Source organism: Barbus barbus, assembly GCF_936440315.1.
Source record: "Barbus barbus genome assembly, chromosome: 7".
Classification (NCBI taxonomy): domain Eukaryota; kingdom Metazoa; phylum Chordata; class Actinopteri; order Cypriniformes; family Cyprinidae; genus Barbus; species Barbus barbus.
In genome coordinates this window covers 13,020,704-13,043,110 of record NC_136735.1, presented here as the reverse complement: position 1 = coordinate 13,043,110, position 22,407 = coordinate 13,020,704, and the positions used below count along the sequence as shown (strand labels likewise).

The following is a 22,407-nucleotide window of genomic DNA, read 5'->3' as shown; positions in this document are numbered from 1 at the left end:
CGGCAGACCTCAAGTGGTGAAAGTTGGCCAGTTCACCTCAAACTCCATCACCCTGAATGTAAGAGCCCCACAGGGCTGTGCCCTTAGTCCCCTGCCCTACTCTCTCTACACGCATGACTGCGTGTCCTCTCACAGCTCCACATCTATTATCAAATTCACTGATGATACTGTGGTTTTGGGCCTCATTTCCAACAATGATGAGACCGCTTACTTGGATGAGGTAGAGAGACTCACATCATGGTGCCAGGACAACTGTCTCTGTCTGAATGTGAGCAAAACTAAAGAGCTGATCATGGACTTTAGGAAGAGACAGCAGCAGCCCTACACTCCTCTTATGATCAGTGGGACCCCTGTGGAGAGGGTGAGTAGCTTCAAGTACCTCGGTGTAAACATCTCCGAGAACCTGACTTGGACTACACACATCCAAACACTGGTTAAGAAAGCCAGGCAAAGACTGTACCATCTGTGACAGCTGAGGAAATTCAGGGTCTCACCAGCAATCCTGAAAACTTTCTATTCAGGGACCATAGAAAGTGCATTGACTCAGTGCATCTCAGTGTGGTATGGAAACAGCTCCAATCAGGACTGCAAAGCTCTACAGAGAGTTGTGCGCTTAGCTGAGCGCATCCCAGGGTCTGCTCTCCCCTCTCTGCAGGACATCTACCTCAAACGCTGCAAAAGTAGAGCTGTCAAAATCATCAAGGACTCTAATCACCCTGGTAACCGACTATTCACTTTGCTACCATCTGGTAAGCGCTTCCGTAGCCTGATGGCAAAAACTGAGAGACTTAGGAGGAGCTTCTTCCCCCAGGCCATCAGGCTCCTAAACTCTAACTCTGTGTCATAACTTCACTTGACTCCATGTAAATATCACCATATCAATAAGCTATTCATAATTTTTTCTACCTCATATGCTGCTATTTAAATACCCTGTACAACTCTTTTGCACATTCTTTTTGCACATTCCTCTTTATTACTATTTAAGTCAACAACATACTGACCTGCACATTTATATTTATATTTTTTATCTTTTATTTTATTTTTTCTACTTTTCTTTTTCTTAATATTTGTATTCTATAAAATTACACTGTCCTTGGAGCGGACCTGACTTACATTTCACTGCTGGTTATACTCTGTATAATTGTGTATGTGACGAATGAAAATCTTGAATCTTGATCTGGGTCATTTGTTCTCTACCTTAAAATGCTGTAAATGAGTGTTTTTGTACTAATTTGCTTTTTTAATCAGTTAGGTTGTTCTATATTAAACATTTGAGTGGGTTATATCAGATCCAAATCTGGGTTAATTACACTATTTCATAAGAGGTTACACCATAATGCTTTATCCAAACTATGTCAGCGAATCTGTCCAAATAAAACAACCATGCATTTTTGTCAGTGCTTGTGCATTAATGCTCTAATGCTCCAAGCCACCTTCAAGTACAGGCAAAGAGATGTCTTTTGGCGTAAAACCAAGTATTTTCCTACGGAATTTGCATGCAGGTAAATCCCTCCCGAATGTGCCTTTCAAAAAAGCAGAAATAATATATTAACGCACTAAAATGTGTTTTTTTAAAAGAGAGAGAGAGAAAATAAACAAACTGACCAATTCACGAAAATCTATATCTTTGTTATTATTTTTAATTTTATTAATGGCTCTTAAAAATTACACCTGAATGAACGCGAACGGATCTAGCTTTCTAAAATTACGCGAAAGAGGTCAATGCATCTTTGAAAGCACGCGACAGTTTCCTGGCCATTTTGCAATGCTCTTTTGAAGTACCGTGGATGGCCCTCAGGAGGCGCTCGCGACATGTTTGTTTGAAAGGCCCACATGAGCACTCTGACGTAGGGTTGAAATCTAGCCAGGTAACGGTGTCGCCGCAAACAGGAAAATTACCTCTTTTAGTCGACAGATTAGAGGGACAGACGCGTTACAATGCCGGGTAAGTCCTCTTAACAGCCCACATCTTCAAAATAAGTCATGTTTAATCTTTTGACTTTGTAAGTGCAGTGTGCTGCTCTCACTCTTTGTTTTGTAAAATGGTAGCCATCGCTGAATGCGTAGAGTAGCGACACAGAACTAAATCGACACATTTAGCGTGCGATATAAAGCAAATGACGCCATTATAGGCTCACTTGGCCAAGTTCGTGTAAAGCGCAGTAGATGGAGGCCTAGTGAGATGAATGTGATGCAGTCGTGTGGCTAGCTCACGCATCCACCATGTGCATTTACTTCACCAAATCCTTTAAAACGTATCTATTTCAGACAACTTGCGTCTGTTTTTACTTCAGTGGCGTTCAAATAACATTTAAACGTTGCTGTGCGAGGCCAGGCAACATGTTTTTCACGAGGAAAGCCCGCTGTTGTTTTATGGCTCGAGCTAACACGCGTAGCTTCACAATACACGCTCACAAACGTAAAGTTGGAGCAAGTGTTGTATTCGAAGGTGGGACACATCTCACAGCAAAAATGAAGCTGTTTTGATTGGAGACTTCTTAAAATGGTTTATACTATAGATAGTTTTCTCTGGAACCTTATATCCGGGCCTCATGTGAATCAAATCCATGTGGAGAAAGATGGTGTCGACTGACCTCCTCTTTGTCTCATTTATGCAACACACTGATAGTTAGTAACAGATAGTTATATAATGTTCTTTAAACCGTGCGTGTTATTAGAAGAGCTTAATAAACATTACCGTGCTTTCATTTTGTGATATTGAACGTCTAATTTGCTAGTTTGTTTATGCATGAACACAGTCTTAAACAGATTCTTGCTGTGATAACAATGACTTAATTTTGCGTACGTTCACGGTTTTTAGACTTGAATTGTTAATTTAACGCAAGCACACCGAGTAAAGTTTTACTGATGCATATAATCTAAGCTAATTCTATCCAATGCCCCATAAATCATCTTTATGTTCGTTGGTGTTATGTGTGTGTTTGAGGTACTATGTACTGAGAATAGGATCAGTATTAGTATTAATATAGCATTTTACACCCCCAGAACCTGCTGATATTAACAGTCCAGAGGTAGCAAAGACACCCGGAGGAGGCAGCGGATCAGGGAAGGATGAGAATGTTGTGAATGGACACAAGGAGGGGGACGCCAACCCCTTCGCAGAGTACATGTGGATGGAGAACGAAGAGGAGTACAATAGACAGGTCAGTGTGAGCCTGCTGTATGTAGACTTCTAAATAGGATGCTTCACAAGTTCAGTTTTAACTTCAAACTTATTAAAGGAAATTCACACATTTACCATTTACTCTCTCTTATGTCATTGCAAACCTTTGTGACTTTCTTCCATAAAACAGTTTGAACTTGAATAAGTGGTTGTCACAAACATTCACATGTAGTCAGTGCAACAGATTTTCTTAGGCTGATTGTTCTAATCTTTTTTCCATCGCAATTTGAATAAAATTGGCCAACCAGAAAGATTCACACTTTTGCTCGCATGCCAAGTAAAAGTGAATAGTAGAGAAAAAAATCTGAACCTACTCTTGTATTTGTTGTTTGGTAAACATCACAGAGAAAACATAAAATCTGGTTTCTGCTTTTCTATAAGCACCACCTACTCTAAAGAGAGTGAACTTGCATTTTCAGTCGACCAGTATGTCATTTTTATGCATGGGCTGAAAAGACAAATTGCATGCAAAAATCAGCCCAAATTTGTGAACAGGAGTTTAGGCTGGATGTTAGAGTTTCCATTTTCCTTCCAAGTGAAGTGGATGGTGTTTTATGTGTGGCAAAATTTGAGTTTTTTTAATTTATATGTTTATTATTGAAATGTTGTTATATGCATTTGTCAATTTTATTTAATTTCTTTATTTTCCTAAATATGTGGGTATATAGTATTTATAGAGTTGTAACTTTTAGTTTTAGTTACTGTTTTGTATTTGTAAATCGCTTTGGACAAAAGCATCTGCTAAATGACAAAAGTAAGTAAAGTCATTCACTGTTAATCTTCCCTTGTGCTATAGTTCTCAAATCCCATTTGTGATCATGTTTTTAAACTGGCCGTGTCGTGGTCATGTTTCTTAAGAAGCAATAGTGTTTGTTTTTTGTGTGTGTCAATGCCATCAGAATTGGTTCAATGCGATTTAAAAGGCAACATTTTCCTTTTTGAACGCATGCATGAGTGAGATTTGAGAACTGTAGTGGATGATTTTAAATGAATAAAGTTATTATAGTTTTTATGATCAATGCTGATTGTGTAAGTTTGAGAAATCATAGCATGTCTGATTTGTTTCCTACCTTGGCTTTTTTTAAAAGGGAAGTCTTGGGAAGTCGTGGCCTAATGGTTAGAGCGTCTGACTTGTAATCCAAAGGTTGCGGGTTCGAGTCTCAGGCCGGCAGGAATTGTAGGTGGGGGGAGTGAATGTCCAGCGCTCTCTCCACCCTCAATACCACGACTGAGGTGCCCTTGAGCAAGGCACCGAACCCCCAACTGCTCCCCGGGCGCCGCAGCAAAAATGGCTGCCCACTGCTCCGGGTGTATGTTCACGGTGTGTGTGTGTTCACTGCTGTGTGTGTGCACGTTGGATGGGTTAAATGCAGAGCACGAATTCCGAGTATGGGTCACCATACTTGGCTGAATGTCACTTCACTTCACTTTAATAATGTAAATCACTGTTTATTGCTATATAAATAATGTAATGAGATTGGCTGAGAGATGTTCGAGCGAGACTGTCACTGCATACTGTCTGACTGCCACGACTGTTGTTACTTTGTGTCTCAAGTTACACAGTCTGATTTGTTTTCACATTTGCAGTTTAATTTGTTTTTTTCCCCACAATTTGCAGTCTTTGTTCTCTCTGTCTCTAACTGTACAGCAAGTTAGAAGAAATGCCAATAATAATGACTCTTAAAAAGTGGCACCTTACAATTCATATACTTTATATTTATATGCTTTATATAAATGGGCATAATCAGCTGAATTACTCGCATGTCTAATATGAATTCATACAGTAGCCAATGACCACTACATTTTGATGGCTCGGACATCTTGCTGCAGGTGGAGGAGGAACTGTTGGAGCAGGAGTTTCTTGAGCGCTGTTTCCAGGAGATGTTGGAGGAGGAGGATCAGGATTGGTTCATTCCTGCCAGAGACCTTCCCCCTGGAGTAGGGCAGATCCAACAGCAGCTTAGCGGGCTCTCGGTCAGTGACGGAAACGCCGAAGACATTGCAGTAAGTATTACAGCATAATGATTTGATGCTTGATTTACAGGTATTTAAGCAAAACGAATCTCCCATCCTTCCTGAAAGGAAACCACGTTTTAGACCTCAAATAACCTTTGGTGAGATTTTAATGTTGTAATATGTACTTCATCTGTTTTTTGTCTTCCACAGCGCAAGAGCAGCTTGAACCCAGAGGCCAAGGAGTTTGTTCCAGGTGTGAAATACTAGAGACCCTCCAGTTAGGGGCTCCTTTATAGAGACTTTATGTGACCGCTGGTGGCCAGGGGTCACCCTCACACATACTTCAATCCTGGGGTTGTGTGGGGCTTGATGGGGTGGGGCTTGTGGGTGGGGGGGGGTGCTGGATGCTCTTCTATAAGCTTTTTATTTCCGTCTGTCTCCATGTATAACGTGGGCGAGTTACTCAGTGTAATGTTCCTATTGGACCGCTGCAGATTGTGACTAGTTCTCCTGGAAGATCTTTGTATTAATCTCAGAGGAACAGTTATGTGATTTCCACTATTGTGATAGTGACTAGCAGTTTGCCCCCGTGTCATTGCCGCCATCTTTTTTTTCCTGTCTTCTTTTATTTTCTTTAAAAGGAAGTTTGGTGGGGAGGTGTGTGTCATAAGAGTGGGAGGAGAAAGGGCTGGGACAAAGGAAACCTGACAGTACAAGGACTGTTGACAGGTGGACCATTCTATGATGGACTGAACTGGTGGCAGCTGACAACTTTTGAGGGATTTTCACAGAAACATTTTTTCCAGTTTCTTTTCTCCTTCCTCCGTTGAAGTTCTGTCACAGTGTGCAACATGCATTAACAAAAATGGGGAAAAAAAATCTAATAAAACAAGCAGGTTCCCTCTTGGACATGTTGTTCTGTCCCATTATGTCTTTTTGCATTTGTGCATTTGAATTAAAGCTGGGTATGCACTAAAAGATTTTTAAAATATAAGATTTTCATAATGCGAGAGACCACAAACATGAGGACAAAAATATCCTAGATTTAACCATTTTGCTCCTATAGTGTGTGGTGTGCCACGATGTGACTAAAGGTTCCCCCACACATCAGGATTTTTGATATTCAATGTTTAGTCACTCTTAACACACCTCACAACACAAGAAAATCTGAGAAGATAATCTTTAGAACCACCAAGATAATCGGGACATTACCTAGGATTGTCGGAAGGGGAGAAATCGTCCCAAAATCAGCCCGATTATCTTGTGGTGTGTACCCAGCATAAACTTCAGCCCTGAGCATTCTCAACCAGTCTTTTGGCTGTTATCAGGGGAAACAAATTAGTAGACCAGTGAGATTTTACAGTGCCTCACGCAAACTGGACTGGTCATTAGAGGCCTGCAGAAGATCTTGAGCTAAATATTTCAGTAATGTAAGTTCAGTTCAGCTTCTACAAAATGTTTTTTTTTTCCATACAAGTTATTTTATTATATCTGAATGTCAGATCATTGTTCTTAAAGGAATAGTTAAGCCAAAAATGAAAATTTGCTTGAATTTACTTATCCTCGGCCGTCCAAGATGTAGAAGAGTGTTTCTTCATCGGAACAGATTTGGAGAAATTAAGCATTACTTCTCTTGCAGCTTCAAACATGCAGCTTCTCACTTTACAATATGTTAATTGATGGGCTGGAGTCTTGTGGATTATTGTGATGTTTTTGTCAGCTGTTTGAACTCTCATTCTGACGGCACCCATTCACTGCAGAGGATCCATTGGTGAGCAAATGATATAATGCTACATTTCTCCAAATCTGTTCTATCTATAAAGAACTCATCTACATTTTGGATGGCCTGAGGCGAAGTTAGTTTTCAGCAAATTTAGATTTTTGGGTGAACTATTCCTTTAATTGACAGATGCAGTATATTGTAAATTGTCATTAGTACCTTTTGTAGTTTACTACATTGAAAGGAGTGATTTTCCCAGTGTCTGTCTTGTGGTTACTCCAGTGACTAGAGAGCCTAAACATCAAATTTTCAATTGACTGTTCGTTAGTAACAGAGTTACTAACTATAATTATAACCATAGTCATATCAAATATGACTGTTTGTTTTATGTGTTTGCTTAGAGCACTATTTGGATTACCCTGCAGACAGATACGCCATGTGTTGCTTAATCACACACCTTTAAAAATGAAACGCACGTCATAGCGAAACTGCTCCGCCTTTTGGAAAAAGGGTTTGTATTATTTCTGCTTATAAGGAGTATTTCATAACATTCCAGAATTTTTGATTCATGGATGTTATATTTAATTGTAGAGTGCTGCGTCAGTTTTTTTTTTTTTTGCCCATTTTGTTTTTAATCCTTTAAGCTTTTTACATTGTGTTGATGGTTATAAAATTATTTAACATAAGATCATTTACCATGATTTTTTTACCAAGATACCCTGTCCCATAGGTATTATTCTGACATACTTTCTAGATGTATGTAGATCTTTTATCATATTAACTGTCCTTGCATTTAAAGTTTGGCCAGAGATCAGTGAAAAGAGATGAAAGCAACCAAGATGAAGTGATGACCAATAGTCTGGACACACCGTTTTGGCTATTTCTTATCTTAATGCTCTGACATTCAACAGTTGAATTATGTCAGAGGATGATGTTTTATATACTTAATCCTTCATTAAGTAATAGTGAGAAAGATGTTTATGTGAATGACTGTTCATAGACTCTTGCTCACTGCACATAAGATAATGCTGTCTGTCTGAGGATGTGATTTTATGTCTGTGTGGCAGTCTGTGCATGTACAATACTTCTGAAATGAGGTTTGGAGACTGTACAAAAAAAGTTTCAGCTAGCTCTGTATGTAGTTACGGAGGGTTTCCAAAGAAATGTACTACATTTTAAATGCTTTAAAATGTTCAATTTCAATATAATGTGTCACTATAATCCATATCTGAGTGGTAACCAAACATAAATTCACATAAATTCAGTTATTGACAAATTTAAGAAGAATTAGTAGGGTACAATGAGGATATTGTTTTAAAAATATATTCTAGGGCAAATACATTGATTTAAAATGGTGCAGTTATAACAAAATTTAAATGAGATTTTACCCAAAATGTAATGCAAAAAGGCACCCCAGGAGAATATATTGAAAGATGAAAATTGGCCACCATATGAAAATACTATCTTTGTTAATAAATGTGAAGTACATACTTACTCAAAATAACCAGTTTAGCAAATAGTGCACAATTGTTTTAGTCTCGTGGTTACTCCATTGATTGGACAGCCTAAACATCAGTCCAAAGCCACTTGGAGGCTAATTTTCTTTGTATGACTCTTTACGTTTTATTATGTATAGGCTTAGAACACTATTTGGTTTACCCAAGTAATCCAACTTTGGAATTTCAAGGCTTCTTAAATATTAAAAACTGCTTCATCTACTCAAATTAATAATGTTCACCCCCTCAAAAATGTAGAAAACTATTTACTGCAGTTTTACAGCTCTCTGCTGTTCTGAAGTACATTGTTTAAATATGGGCATGTGATTTAAAACTAAATCATATTTTAATCTTAATACATTTATTAATACTTAATCAATGTCCAAATTCCTAGGTGGAGTGTAAAGTGAAGATGCACAGTCCAAAACCAAAAAGCAGGATATTTATATAGTTGGCCATGAGATAAAGGTTTTTAGAAGACATATTATCCAGCTGTTTGATGTTTATTTATATATTGTGATTAGGCCAAACTGAGCCATAAATGTTGAGGAAATAAGAAAACCATTCATAATTCAGACATAATTTAAGTGTATATGTGCTCTAAATCAAACAGTGGCTGTCTTTTTTTTTTTTTTTCTTTAAGAGGTGGAGTCTTAAGTGTACAATACTCTTAACTCATGTAATAGGCTTGGTAATATGTGGTAACATCTAAAGGAGCTCATACATTGTGCTGTGAAAGGATAAACTGTTTGTTAAAGCACTTTTTCGAGCTGTCAGATTAAGCAGACATGGACACTCACGGGAAACAAGGTGAAGTTTACCTACAACATCAGAAACATGGTGAGGTAAGACATCGTTTGAGCATTGTCATTTATTTTCTGGTATTGAAAACAGGCAGATGTTTTTGTGTTTGTCAACCTCAAGTCTAAAACTACAAAATGTTCGTAGCTGATCTAAATAAAACAAAGTGTTATTAAAATAGTTCAGAAACTGTTTACAATGATGTTACACGTATTGATATTATGGTTTGTAGCATTCAGAAAGATTGGAGAAAAAGTAGGGCAGTCATATAAAATATATACAATGATTTTAAGCCTGATGGTGTTTGCTTGTACTTTTTTAAAATAACTCACCATGCCCCTGTGTTTTGGCATGAACTCTCTGGTGTAAGGTAATGTTCTGGTATGAGATGGATGGAATGGAACTGCCTCTACAAGTTGAAACTTGGTGTGCACATCTCTGCCTTGCTTTTTGTATTACAGCACATTCCATTGACAAAAACACACCCTTATGAAAGTGCACTTCATACTTCAAGTTGTACTAGATTCAGGCCCTGCCTTACACACGCAATACATGTGAGGTAAATGAGGGATTGGCTGAGTCAGTAATTACATCCATACCTCCAGCGTGCAGTGCTTTTTAAGAACTTTTTAATGCTGATATTTAGCAATCCAGAGGCGTGTTCATTACCTGAAGCATAAATTCCACCTGGTGGACTAGACCTTATCACATGTGATGAATCTCACTTTCATTGTAGCCTATTGCAGAAACATGGATGAGGGAAATTAATAAATATGAGTAATAATATTCTATTTGTTCTCAACAGAAGTGGAAGCGATATTGGTTGGCCCTTTACCCGGCTAGTCGGCACGGCATTGCACGGTTAGAATTATCAGAGGCCGTTCATGAACGGACAACTGTGGTGGTCAGACGACATCCAGAGAGGAAAGTTGTCCGTCTGGCCGACTGTGTGAGTGTCGTCAAGCTGCCTCCTCATGCAGAGGCTTGTCCTGGGGAAAACATGGCTGCTTTCTGTGTGGAGACAGAGGACAGGAGGCTTGTGTTTGCAGCAGAGAAAGAAAGCTGTGGACAATGGGTGGACATATTATGTAACATTGCCTTTCAGGTGAAGGTTTGGATTTTTCAAATATATTTCTATTACCATTCAAAAGTTTGGGGTTATATTGTTTTAAAAAGAAAATACTTTTATTCAGCAAGGATACACTATACAAAAGAGTCAACGTAAGGGTGTTAAAAAAGGCTTCTATTTCAAATACATTTTGTTCTTTAGAACTTTTTATTCATCAAAGAATCATGATGAAAATGTATCACAGTTTTCATAAAAAATAAAAAGAAATGTTTCTTGGGCACCAAATCAGCATGTTGTTGGAGTGATTTCTGAAGGATGATGTGACACTGGAGTAATGATGCTGAAAATGGCTTTGCCATCACAGGAATAAATATATTAAAAGTTATTTTAAATTGTAATAATATTTCACAATATTACTGTTTTTACTGTATTTTTTATTAAATAATTGCAGCCTTGCTGAGCATAAAACCGACTTCTTTTAAAACATCTAAAAAAATGTTATGGACCCCGAACCTTTGAACAGTATGAAACAACAAACCATTTAAGCTGTATAAAGTTATATGGCTGAGTTCAAGATCCTAATACAATGAAAAATGCAGATCAATCCAGCCACATAACTGGTTATTTGAAGTACCATACCCTTTACTCCACTCCCTGTTTTTCACGGTATTCGTAATTTCACAGAAACACACTAAAAGTGCACCACAGCCAGTGCCTCTTATGGAAGACAATCAGATCTACATGTCCAGAGAACAATGTGAGTACTAACAGCGGTCAAATGTATCATTCATGCTGTCATGTTCCTGAAAGGCCCACCACTTCCTATGTCGTTGCTGTTTAAAGAGTGAATTTTTAACAAGCCAGAAGACAACTATGCTGAACCACCTTAATGCAGATCTGGTTTAAAATGTAAACAGATGGTATAACCTTTGACCTCTGAATTACAGCTTTTTAAAGTTTAATTCTGATCTCGATGTCTCTTTCATTTTAGTGTGTGAGTTTAAAGTGGTTGTACTGCAGAACGAGGCTTCAGTTCGATGTGGCCTGAAAGGACAGTACTGGCTACAAGCTGGTGAGGACATGCTAGTTCTTCAAGATCTAGAGACCAGGAGGACTGTAATGGAGTGGCTATACAAGCTGCTGCGCCGCTATGGCCGAGATAAGGTCAGCAGAAAAAATACTTCATGTACAGAACAGAAATTAAATTTAAAAAATCATTTAAAATACAATCAGATAAGATGACACATATTTTTATTAGCAAAACAAAACCATAATTTTAACAGTAATTACCGTAACGATGGATATTCATGCATATTCTTGTTGAATATTATAAACTAAAATAAATGATTTGTTAATTACTTTTATGTGTTATAATTATACACTTTAATTATACACTACCAGGCAAAAGCTAGAGGGTCAGTAAGATTTTTTTAAATAAATTAATACCTTTATTCCACAAGGGCACATTAAACTGATGAAAAGTGACAGTAAAAACATTTACAGTGTTACAAAAAATATAATATGAGCATATTAGAATGATTTCTGAAGGATCATGTGACACTGCCTGGAGTAATGACTGCTGAAAATTCAGCTTTGCTTCACAGGAATAAATTTCATTTTAAAATATATTTAATTAGAAACCAGCTGTTTTAAATTGTAATAATATTTCACAAAATTTTTGATAACAAATGCAGCCTTTGTGACCAGAAAAAACTACCAAACCAAACTTTTGAATGCTGTATTTTCTTAAAATATACATTTTACTGAATTTAATGTTAAAATTACATATAATACAGTAAACATTTTTTTTTCAATATAAGGTAACTTATAGTTAACATGTTAAATGTGTGCTTAAACAAATGTTTTTGACCTTCTCTGTGTTCCTCTCTAGATGCTGTTTTCTATAGAAGCAGGCAGGCGTTGTGAATCGGGCCCTGGAACATTTAACTTTGAGACCAGACAGAGTGAGGAGATCTTTCGCCTTATTGAGCTGGCTATTCGCCAACAGAAGAGCCTTGCCGTTACTGGAGACAGGCAGTCGCCACATTCTCCACGTTCTCGTTCTCCTCGCTCACCCCTGCCCAGACGCCCAGAAATTTTTACTTTGCTTGATACGGAAGGCAGCAACAGCCCTCAGCCTTCAGATGCAAAACTGCCCTTGAACCCCAATCCAGCAGATATCCTTGGCCCAAACATATATGCTGTCTCAAATCCTGTATATACAAAACCTGCAAGTCCTATTGGCTTAACCGAATCTGTGTATGCAAACCCTGCAGATTCAGATAGCTCCTTAAAAAGCACACACTCAGATCCTGGTGGCGGTATTAGCTTGATTGAGCCTGTGTATTCAAATCCTGCAGTTTTAATAGGGAGCCATGAATCTGTGTATGCAGATATAAAGACCGATCCTCTCCCTTCTCATCATAGGGATGAATCAGAGCCAGTGTATTCTGATCCTGCAGATGTCATCCGCCCAAAACCTAACAATTGTGTCCAAGCCAACCCTACCGATACGATAGACTGCCGGCCTGTCAAGCCAACTCCAAACAATGGCAATCAGCAAGAACCTGTGTACTCTGAGGTGTACGACCATGTCAAATTAAACACAAGTAAAAGACTTGACCAGAAGACCGAGGAGCCCATTTATAGTGTACCTGAGATTTTACAGTCGACTCAAAATAATAACTCTCAACAAAACAAAATGCCCGAGGAGAACCAACCCATCTACAGCAAAGTTAACAAACCACCCAAAACCCCTCAGTCTTTCCATGAAAAGAAGCTAAGCCAAACACTGGGGGTGGTGTCTGAGGACCTTGGAATGATTTAATTAAATCTGTAATATGTGACCATGGACCGCAAAACCAGTCATAAGGGTCAATTTTTTTATACACTAATAATTTATACACCTGAAAGCTGAATAAATAAGCTTTCCATTGATGTATGGTTTGTTAGGATAGACAATATCTGTCCGAGATACAACTATTTGAAAATCCGGAATCTGAGGGGACAAAAAAACAAAATCGCCTTTAAAGTTGTCCAAATTAAGTTCTTAGCAATGCATATTACTAATCAAAAATGAAGTTTTTATATATTTACGGTAGGAAATGTACAAAATATCTTCATGGAACATGATATTTACTTAATGTCCTAAATAATGATATTTGACATAAAAGAAAAATCGATAATTTTGACCCATGCAATGTATTGTTGGCTATTGCTACAAATATACCCATGCTACTTATGACTGGTTTTGTGGTCCAAGCCCCAGCCCCCCTCCTTGGGATGCACATTATGAAAAATGTATTTTTTTTAAATGTAAATGAAAAAAAAAATGTATTTTATTTTTTATTTTGTTTTACAAGCCCAAATATGTTACATGTATTATTTATGTATTTTCTTGGTGTACCACAGCAGAATTAAATGATTATGTTATGAGATTTCCGCATCTTTCACAGAAAGGCTTCAATGCCTAAAATCTCAGCAATGCTAAGACCAGTAAAAAAATTAACAATTCTGGTATCCAGTCAAGAAACAGATTTGAAACAATATGAGTAAATAAACACGCTTTTCATTTGGGGTGAATATTCAGAAAGCCATACACAAACGGTTTAGCCTAAATTAACCAAACTAGTTCTAACAGAGTGGCCAAAACAGCAGTCATAGTTATATTCATTCAGTAAATGTTTTATTGAACAGCCTCGACATTAGATTGGTGTGCGCTGTGAAAGAGTCTTTATGGTTTTTACGACACTACTACTGACCGGAAGTGCTGAGCGATGTCAAACCCGAGCAAATGAGTGCTATTCCCACGACGTGTCTTTAAATTTTTGAATTCTGTATCATTTCAATCCAGCTCCCAAATCATTGAAACGTGCTGTAGGACGCTGAAACGTTAACCATGTCAAATCGCATCGCTTTTCAGACTCAGTTAGCTTCCATTATGGAGGTGCTGGCAAATGCAGCGGTGGCTGAGATATGCAAACTCGTAGACGACGACTACGCGGTTATAAACTTACAGATGACCCAATGTCAGCGTGAAAACAAAACGCTGAAGAGAAAACTTCACATATTGGAGCTAAAGATGGCTCGAGGGTTTGCAGAGAGGAGGATTAGTTCACTCCATCGCACTAACCGGGTTCAAGTGAGCGCCGCTTTGTCTGACAAATACAGGAACCAAACTAACGGTGTGTGTGTGATCGTGATACCTTCTGTCACACCTAATCAATTATAACGTCTAATGTAGTTAAAGTACTCTGTTTGTGTTGTTTCATACATCCAGACGTGCTGTATGGAGCTCAGTTTAACTCGGGACTGTGGAGAGGCGCAGGAACAGACTCAGCTGCTCAGCAAGATGAAAATGAAACTAATAATATGGTAGGTATCTCTTTGCGATAACCACAATAACTGGTTGATCCACCTTTCATGTAATGAGCCCAAAGGTTACAGTAGATGTATAGATAACACTTTCCACAATACTGATTTTCAAAGCAGCTTTACACAAAATGTTAATGACTTTAATGTCTATCATATCTTAATATCATCATGTTTTTAAAATAATTTAGCAGGTTCACTTTTTATATAGACATAAATAGATCTATCCATACATTGGCAAATAAAAAATAGATAAACAAAACCAGTTATAGAAAAATAAATCATATTTAAGATATATTGACTGTTATAGATGTTATTAAATTGTTGAACATGCATATCTCTATAATATCTAGAGATTTGTGAAACATTTCCTTTCATTAAAGGCAGGAGATGCAGTATTATCAGAAGCGGACACAGTGCTGATAAAGGATGAGGTGTTTGAGGAGGACCAAACACAGCGGAGACTGTTCATCAGAGGTGGTGGTGAGTGGACAGAAGAACATTAGCCACCTATTTTAAAATGATTAGAGGATGGGTTACTAACCCGTAATACCCATTTTAAAGCCTGTCTTAACACTGTTTCTCTTCTTTCAGGAGTAAGAGAGACGCCATCACAGACTGGAGAGGCAGGTTTTGGTGATGTTCAGATGGTGAAAGATGATGATCAGGTCTCTGGGATGCAGCAGCCGACTTTGGAGGTCAGTGGATCTGACACTGCGTTTAAATCTGAGCCAGAGTTTGAGAGTGTTAAGGGGATATCCCAAGAGCCCGTAGAATTACATGCTGAAGGAAAGTTTGATTTGAATGGAAAATCCAGTCCTATGAGGGATTATTTTATGCAAGGGAATGACAATGCAGACTTGCGGCTACGATCTTGCACGTACGTGAACAATGCAAGATCAGCTGAGAGCCCGTGCACAGACCCTTTGCGCCGTTCAGAGGTCATAGAAGTCGACTCTGCAGAGGAGGGGGAAGAGATTTCTGTGTGGGCTAGCAAAGTAGCATGTGCAAAAAGCCTGGCTCCACGTGTTTATCCCCAATACGGGAGGGAGGAACGTCAGGATAGCAGGATCCTCTTGCCTTCTTCCAATCCACCTCTGGTGACAAATGACTTTGCAGCAGTGGCATCAACATCTTCAAAGATACAGGGCATGGACAGCTACCACAATGTCAGGGATGTCATATTTAACCAACAAAGAGTTGGTCAGACTAGAAATGACAAAGTTCCTCGTGAAAAACTTTTTGCCTGCACATATTGTGGCAAAGTTTTCAACCGCCCCAAAAAAGTGGTTATCCACCAGCGGATTCACACGGGTGAGAAGCCATTCAAGTGTAACACATGTGGGAAGTTCTTTGCAGAGGCGGGAAACCTGCGAAAACACCAGAAAGTCCATACAGGAGAACGACCGTATAGTTGTACCCAATGTGGACAGACATTTGCCTGGATACGAAACCTCAAAAACCACCAACAGAAGTACCATCCTGATGTGTTAACTGCAGTAGAAATGCTTTCTCTAGGAGGAGTCAATAAATGATCACTAGATTACTGCTAATGAGTGTGTATTATGCCACCATCATATCTCATATCTGGTTAAGACCTTCATTTAAGTTATATACGTGATTTACATTGTTTTTGATTGATAGGAATGTGAGTCAAAGTGTTTTTTTTATATATAATTAGCAAATTCAGAGCGTCTCTGCCCTGTGATGTACTGTAGAAAAAGGGGAGGCAACTTAGTCAAAATGCAGTTATTGTTATAATAAGTGTTGAACATTTTTAAATAAACATTTCTGTACTCATTTTGTGTTTGTTTTTTGAAGAACATTGACCCTGAAGGCAGGTAGCTGGAGGAAGTAAAACCTTATGGAAGCATCTGGTGGTCACTGCCTTTGCAACCACAAGTGTAAAATTTACTTAACAATATCAGAACAGTGAAAACAAACATATTTAATTAATAACCAGAATGTAGTCAGCACTGTGCAATAGCATAATTTTAGATTTTCCATTTGAAAAACCATTACATTGTGATGAATGATTAGAACCACATACTGCTCTGAAGGAAACAGCCATTGATAAATACTAATAAATCATACACTGGTTGTTCAACAATAGCATAAATACTTACCTAATTTTCTTTAAAAAAAATTAAACATCCACAGCTCTTTGTACTGTCAAACTTCAGTTAACATTATGACACCCTTACAATCCACTGAACACAATTCATCATACATAGGAATTTCCTAGTTTATTTACACATGGAAAGCTTCAGTAAATTACCTAGATGTTTATGTGTCAGCCAGGGCCATTTTGTAACACAAAACCTTGTTTCATGTGTTCAGCAGCAAAGACAGGTGGAAGACGGAGAGCCAGAAACAATATTGATAAAGGAGGATCTGAACGACCAGTGGGAAAGAAGCCAGACACAAGCCATAATTGTGCAAGATGGTGAGTAGAGGGCCAAAAAAGCAGTCCTCTGTTTGATGCTTAAGTCATTTGTAGAATAGTATGATTCCATTTGTGTTGAATTAAATGTCTTCGTTATAATAAGAATTTGCCGCTGCAACAGAGCAAGTATAAAGGCTTGCTCGATAAGACACAGTGGCAGTGAATTGCTGCTGCCACAAAAAAAAAAAAACATGTAGCAGATCTAGAAGGTTGTGCTGGGGTGGAGGAGGGTTAAGACGAACACGCATGCGCATGATAATCGAATTCGATTAATTGCACAGTCCTACTGGTAGAACCGGTATTAAATACTAACAGGGGAAAAAATGAGGCTGCTGAAGCCAGTCAGCGGCACATTAGAGTTTAATGACTGAACTAGTTATTTACATACTTTGGCCTGGACTCTATTTTCCAAAAAATGACCATTCGTTCTCATTCCTCAGCAGAGTCAAATACAGAAAATTGTAGCGGAAGACTTTCTACCTCACCAGCCAAAAGCACAGTTGCACCTGGTGCAGAGAAGGTTTGTTGATTTTCTGTTCTCTTAAGATACAATAAAACTAGGACAGAGCTAAAGAGTGCCAAGTGGAAAGTGTCACATCACCGCTGCAAAGTAAACGTAAGCCACTTTAGGATTAAAACAACAAAAAAACATGAATGTAGTTTTATTTTGTTTCCAGCCTATAGAGGTGGAGTTTTCCCATTTGAGTGAAAATGGACAGGATAGGAGCCAGAGAACCAATATTTCTCCATCCACTGGACTGCAGATACAAGGTGAGTAAATGAAAAGAAGTAAACAGATGAAGGTTAACCTTTCAACGCATATATACAGTACAGTGCGTATCAGGGATGGAAATTAACTTTTTTTGTCCACCGGCCACTGTGGCTAGTGGATTTCAAAATCTACCAGCCACTTTCTTGTTTTTAACCGACAATGTGTAACTGCATGTGAAAATTAATACTACAAGATCTACAATACTTAAGCAGTTTATTTAATCTCAAGTCTCAATGAAATACTGACATTTTCTCTTTCTCTCTTATACACACACAAACCATGAACTGATATACATTTCATTAAATGAGTAGGGCAGATTAAACAAAAAACTAACATTCCTCCACCCATCCTCCCCACTCCCAGTCCAATTTACGCCTGCTCGGATGATTCGTGGTCTTTTATAGCTTCCAGTTTTAGGTTTTTAGTCCCAACAATGAAACTATTAGTTTTGGCATCTTCTGAAGCGTGTTGACGACATACTGAGCAGAACATTGTCAGACTTGTCTCTTCGTAAACTAACCAATCACGGCACTCCCCATTGTCTGCTTTTCTCCATCGTTCTTTAAAAAAAAGTTTTTTGACCTTCGCCTCTTTGTCCACTGGCTCCTCCTGAGATGTTTTCTCTTAGGGCTGCAACAAACGATTATTTTGATAATCGAATAATCTAACGATTATTAGAACGATTAATCGACTAATCATCGATTATTCCACTGATTGACCAGTAGACTTTGATAATTCAGCTTTTGTGATTAGTTAAAATATTAAGTTATACATATTCTAACATAAAGGTCACTTCAGCTTTAGAAAAGTATATTATGTAATTACAATTATTAAACAATTAATTGGCAACACTTTACAATAAGGTTAATTATTTAACATTAGTTAACATGGACTAAGAATGAACAATACTTCTACAGCATTTGTTAATCTAAAAGTTAGTTAATTTCAGCATTTACTAATGCTGTTTTTTAAGTTTTTATTAACTAAGATTAATAGTTAAATGTAATAAATGCATTGTTCATTGATGTTAATTAATACATTAACTAATGTTAATAAATTATACCTTATTGTAAAGTGTCACCAATTCATTATACAAATAGATGTATTTGGCACACAAATGAAATGACAGACAGAGACACTCTCTCACCATTTAATTAGTTACATGAAAAAGAAACTGAATGACACATTCTGCCTAACTTCTCCTTTTGTAAGTCATATAGATAAGAAACATAATAAATGTAAGTGATACGATGCTTTGGATAAACTATTTTATTCAGAACATAATATTTTAAAATACCTTATAGGGTTATGAATAATCAAAACAGTCCTTAGCTAGATCAAGCTTTGGTCTCTGTAAACCAAACTGTCACTTTAATGAAACATTTTTTTTCCCACTAATAAAAATATTTAATAATTAGCTAGCTCCACACTGGAGAGCTGCTTTAGTCCGGACATTACTGGAGTAACGTTACATTACTGAAAAGCAGAGCTCATGCAAACATCCACATCGTTGTAATCAGATTTTTAAATGCTGTTTTCACACTGCTGTCAGTTTTTATTCTGTTTATTTAGTTACTGAGACGTAACTAAATAAACACGTCTCAGTAACTAATATATAGTTCGAAAGCGAGCTATATATTAACATGTTCATCCAATCGCCGCTCAAGTTCAGGTGCATTTTCTCTGAAGCGCTGTATGTCTTCTTCTCTTGAATGCATCCAGGAGGGCTGAACTACAGTCTTGCGCTACAGTGCTACGTGAAACCGCAGTATTGCAGGCTCTAACATTAGGTGCCTCCTCTAAAAGTGTCCGCCGTCCGGGTGAAACAGTATGCTATTTTTATTTACCCGCCACGGTGGCCGGTAGGTGAAGCGAGTTTACCCGCCACAACACAAAATCACCCGCATTTGGCTGGTGGCGGGTGCTAATTTCCATCCCTGGTGCGTATGTATATATGAACTCTACCTACAACTACCTTACTAAACAGATTTGAATGTCATCTTAAATTAAGAGCTATTTGCCCATTAAAAGTACTCTGATGGTATCTGAACGTATTTACACCCAGGTACTGTTGAATCCAGTCCAAGTGGTTCTCAACAGCACCAGTACCACAGGTTTGCTGTTCGACATAGCAAGGGTCTAACAACAGGAGAAACTGCAGGCTCAGGACACTTGCACAAGGGAATGGTGAAAAGCAGAACTTCTCCCACAAACCAGCCTCTGCTCAGCAGAGAAAAGACAGCCACTGAAATGTCAGGAACGGACTGCTTGTTGTATGACAGACCTTTAGAACCTAAAACCAGCCTTACGCATTGGCCCACACATCCGTCCTGCTCATATACAGAGTCAGACCAGGATCAAGACTGTATGCTGGTTCAGTCAGAGACTGTATCATCTATTAGATGCTCCAAAGGTGGACGGGATGGAGCATCATCCACCCGAACACGTGCTGTTAGAAATGCAGCAGAGGGGTCAATCAGAGAAGAGGAAAGGTGGAATCAAGCTGCCATTTTGAGGCAAAGCCAAATTGAAGCATCAGGCCACATCAGTAGACCCGAAGTGATTCAGACAGAGACTGCAAGCAGAACAAACCCTTCATATTTCACCGTGATTCCCCAAATTATGTCTAACCTAGCTCAGCCTGGGGCTTCTCTTGCCGGGCTGCAGCTACCAAAGCACATGGAGAAAGGTAGGCGGAAAAGCTACGTTTGTAAGTACTGTGGAAAGGCATTCCCTGGGTTGTCCAATGTTGTGGCCCACCAGCGAGTGCATACAGGCGAGAGGCCCTTTAAGTGCGACACGTGTGGGAAGCTTTTCACAGAGGCAGGCAACCTCAAGAAACACCAAAGAGTTCACACAGGAGAGAAACCCTTCGTCTGTCCCTGCTGTGGGAAACGATTCGCCTGGATCTGCAACCTCAAGACACATCAGCAGTCGGCCTCCTGTGGAGGAGTCTGATATAATATATCTGATGACTTCCAACTCATGCCTTCTTATGAACCCAGTGGTCTTCTGAATGTCAAAGGAATCATTATAATACTCTTGGCATAATTTACACAAGAAAGAAAAGGGGCTTATTTAATATAAATGGAAGCATTACTAGGAAGATTAAGGTCTGTAGATGTTAGCAGCGGTTAAAGCAATTGTCTACGGTGTTTTAATGTTGGCTGTCCGTGAATTGTAATATTAAAAGTGAGCAGCAGGTGGTGCACTAGCACTGATGAACGGAGCATCCATAAGTGTTTTGCCTTAGTTTTATCTTACCCACACGGTATTAACGGATTTGGCAGTACGAAAGGTATTCTGTATTTTAAGTACTCTAAATAAGAGTCTTAAATGTATTGAAACATAATTAAATATCAAGGTGGTTTATATTTTGGTTAATGAGTGTGTTGCATCAGCCCGGCTAGCTCAGTCGGTAGAGCATGAGACTCTTAATCTCAGGGTCGTGGGTTCGAGCCCCACGTTGGGCGCAAGTCTTTTATAGCACCTTCAGGTGCACATTTATGAGTTTTTTTTCCCAGAGAGAAGTTCTGCCAACACAACCTGAACGCCAAACATAGATCGGTGTTTTCCAACGTCTGGCATATCCAGATCTCCAACTCACAACTCATTGTGGAAACTTGAAACTAGATGTCTGCTAGATTTACAAGCTATGTAGCTAACTACAGTTGTTGCTTTTTTTGTTTTGTAGTTGCTCCTTTAAAGATATTTTCAAAGCTTTACAATTCATACATCATTTAGACCATTAGAGATTCGTATGATAATCTAAGATTTGAGATAAAAGTGTAAAGGTCAATATTGGTTTCTTTATAAAAAAAAAAAGAGAACTAAATAAAATACATTGAAAAAATGTTTCTAGCAGAGGATGGTTTCGATCCATCGACCTCTGGGTTATGGGCCCAGCACGCTTCCGCTGCGCCACTCTGCTGTTGCCGTAATGCTCTTTGTTTACTACACATCACTTTCTTAGGTTTGTTTCCTGTTTAAACATATTACGGACTTTTTATTCTTTAGTTAGTTTTGTTTGCTTTTTGACATTTTATCGGTCCATTTGTGAGATAGAGGTATGTTAAAGGTTTCTTTTATATACCAGGCAGCCGAGACTTGATTATAACATACCTCGGACGCTATTCTGCTATCCGTGATGTTCACAGGCGCAACGTTTTTAGCACAATATACTATTTAGAACTTTTTAACTTAGAACTGGGACTTCTTCTGTCGAATGACCTTGTTGGACTTAAGGGGGAAAAAAACAGTAATTCCCTGACCGGGAATCGAACCCGGGCCGCGGCGGTGAGAGCGCCGAATCCTAACCACTAGACCACCAGGGAGTGATGAAGGTGAGCTGTCAGAACATGTTCCAGAACATTGTAGAACCATGTAAATTTAAGGCTGAAGATTACAAGTTATGCGGTTAATCGGTTTGATTGCTATTGTGGTTGATTGTATTTGCAAAAACAAGTGGTAAGATGGTCTAAAGACGTTCTAGTTGAAACTGAATGTAACGTTACTGAATATACAACTGAATGTTGTGAACTGATGAAATGAATTAGAATCACATCAGTTTTACTATTGTGATAAAGTCCTAG

At 38.4% G+C, this 22,407-nt stretch overlaps 2 protein-coding genes across 10 annotated transcripts; both read left to right on the top strand.

Annotated features, from left to right (window-relative positions):
- Positions 1–1,818: 1,818 nt before the first annotated feature.
- Positions 1,819–21,629, top strand: LOC306872772 (uncharacterized protein). Of its 9 annotated transcripts, none has more exons than XM_079421545.1 (11): positions 1,819–1,945; positions 3,007–3,164; positions 5,015–5,188; positions 5,351–5,393; positions 14,506–14,600; positions 14,981–15,080; positions 15,192–15,295; positions 16,941–17,043; positions 17,484–17,563; positions 17,721–17,814; positions 19,881–21,629. In XM_079421545.1, the coding sequence occupies exons 1-11, from the start codon at positions 1,939–1,941 to the stop codon at positions 20,771–20,773; spliced, it is 1,851 nt and encodes a 616-aa protein (XP_079277671.1). In that variant the 5' UTR covers positions 1,819–1,938; the 3' UTR covers positions 20,774–21,629. The 9 variants fall into 9 exon arrangements, with proteins under 9 accessions (XP_079277671.1, XP_079277672.1, XP_079277670.1 ...); XM_079421546.1 differs by having other exon boundaries at positions 17,487–17,563; positions 19,881–21,623; XM_079421544.1 differs by having other exon boundaries at positions 16,938–17,043; positions 17,487–17,563; positions 19,881–21,623.
- On the top strand, positions 9,047–13,662 carry LOC306872773 (docking protein 1-like). The gene is made up of 5 exons (XM_079421552.1): positions 9,047–9,201; positions 9,963–10,262; positions 10,911–10,983; positions 11,218–11,390; positions 12,118–13,662. Exons 1-5 carry the CDS (start codon positions 9,145–9,147, stop codon positions 13,051–13,053), a joined length of 1,539 nt encoding a protein of 512 aa, XP_079277678.1. The 5' UTR covers positions 9,047–9,144; the 3' UTR covers positions 13,054–13,662.
- Positions 21,630–22,407: the final 778 nt, after the last annotated feature.

Bases quoted from the DNA above. Each gene is read 5' to 3' on its own strand.
- LOC306872773 (XM_079421552.1), top strand. From the start codon at position 9,145: ATGGACACTCACGGGAAACAAGGTGAAGTTTACCTACAACATCAGAAA. The intron at 10,263-10,910 runs GTGAAGGTTTGG...GTAATTTCACAG, and splicing joins TATGTAACATTGCCTTTCAG to AAACACACTAAAAGTGCACC. The intron at 11,391-12,117 runs GTCAGCAGAAAA...GTTCCTCTCTAG, and splicing joins GCCGCTATGGCCGAGATAAG to ATGCTGTTTTCTATAGAAGC.
- LOC306872772 (XM_079421543.1), top strand. The intron at 14,601-14,980 runs GTAGGTATCTCT...CTTTCATTAAAG, and splicing joins AAAATGAAACTAATAATATG to GCAGGAGATGCAGTATTATC. The intron at 17,044-17,483 runs GTGAGTAGAGGG...CTCATTCCTCAG, and splicing joins AGCCATAATTGTGCAAGATG to CAGAGTCAAATACAGAAAAT.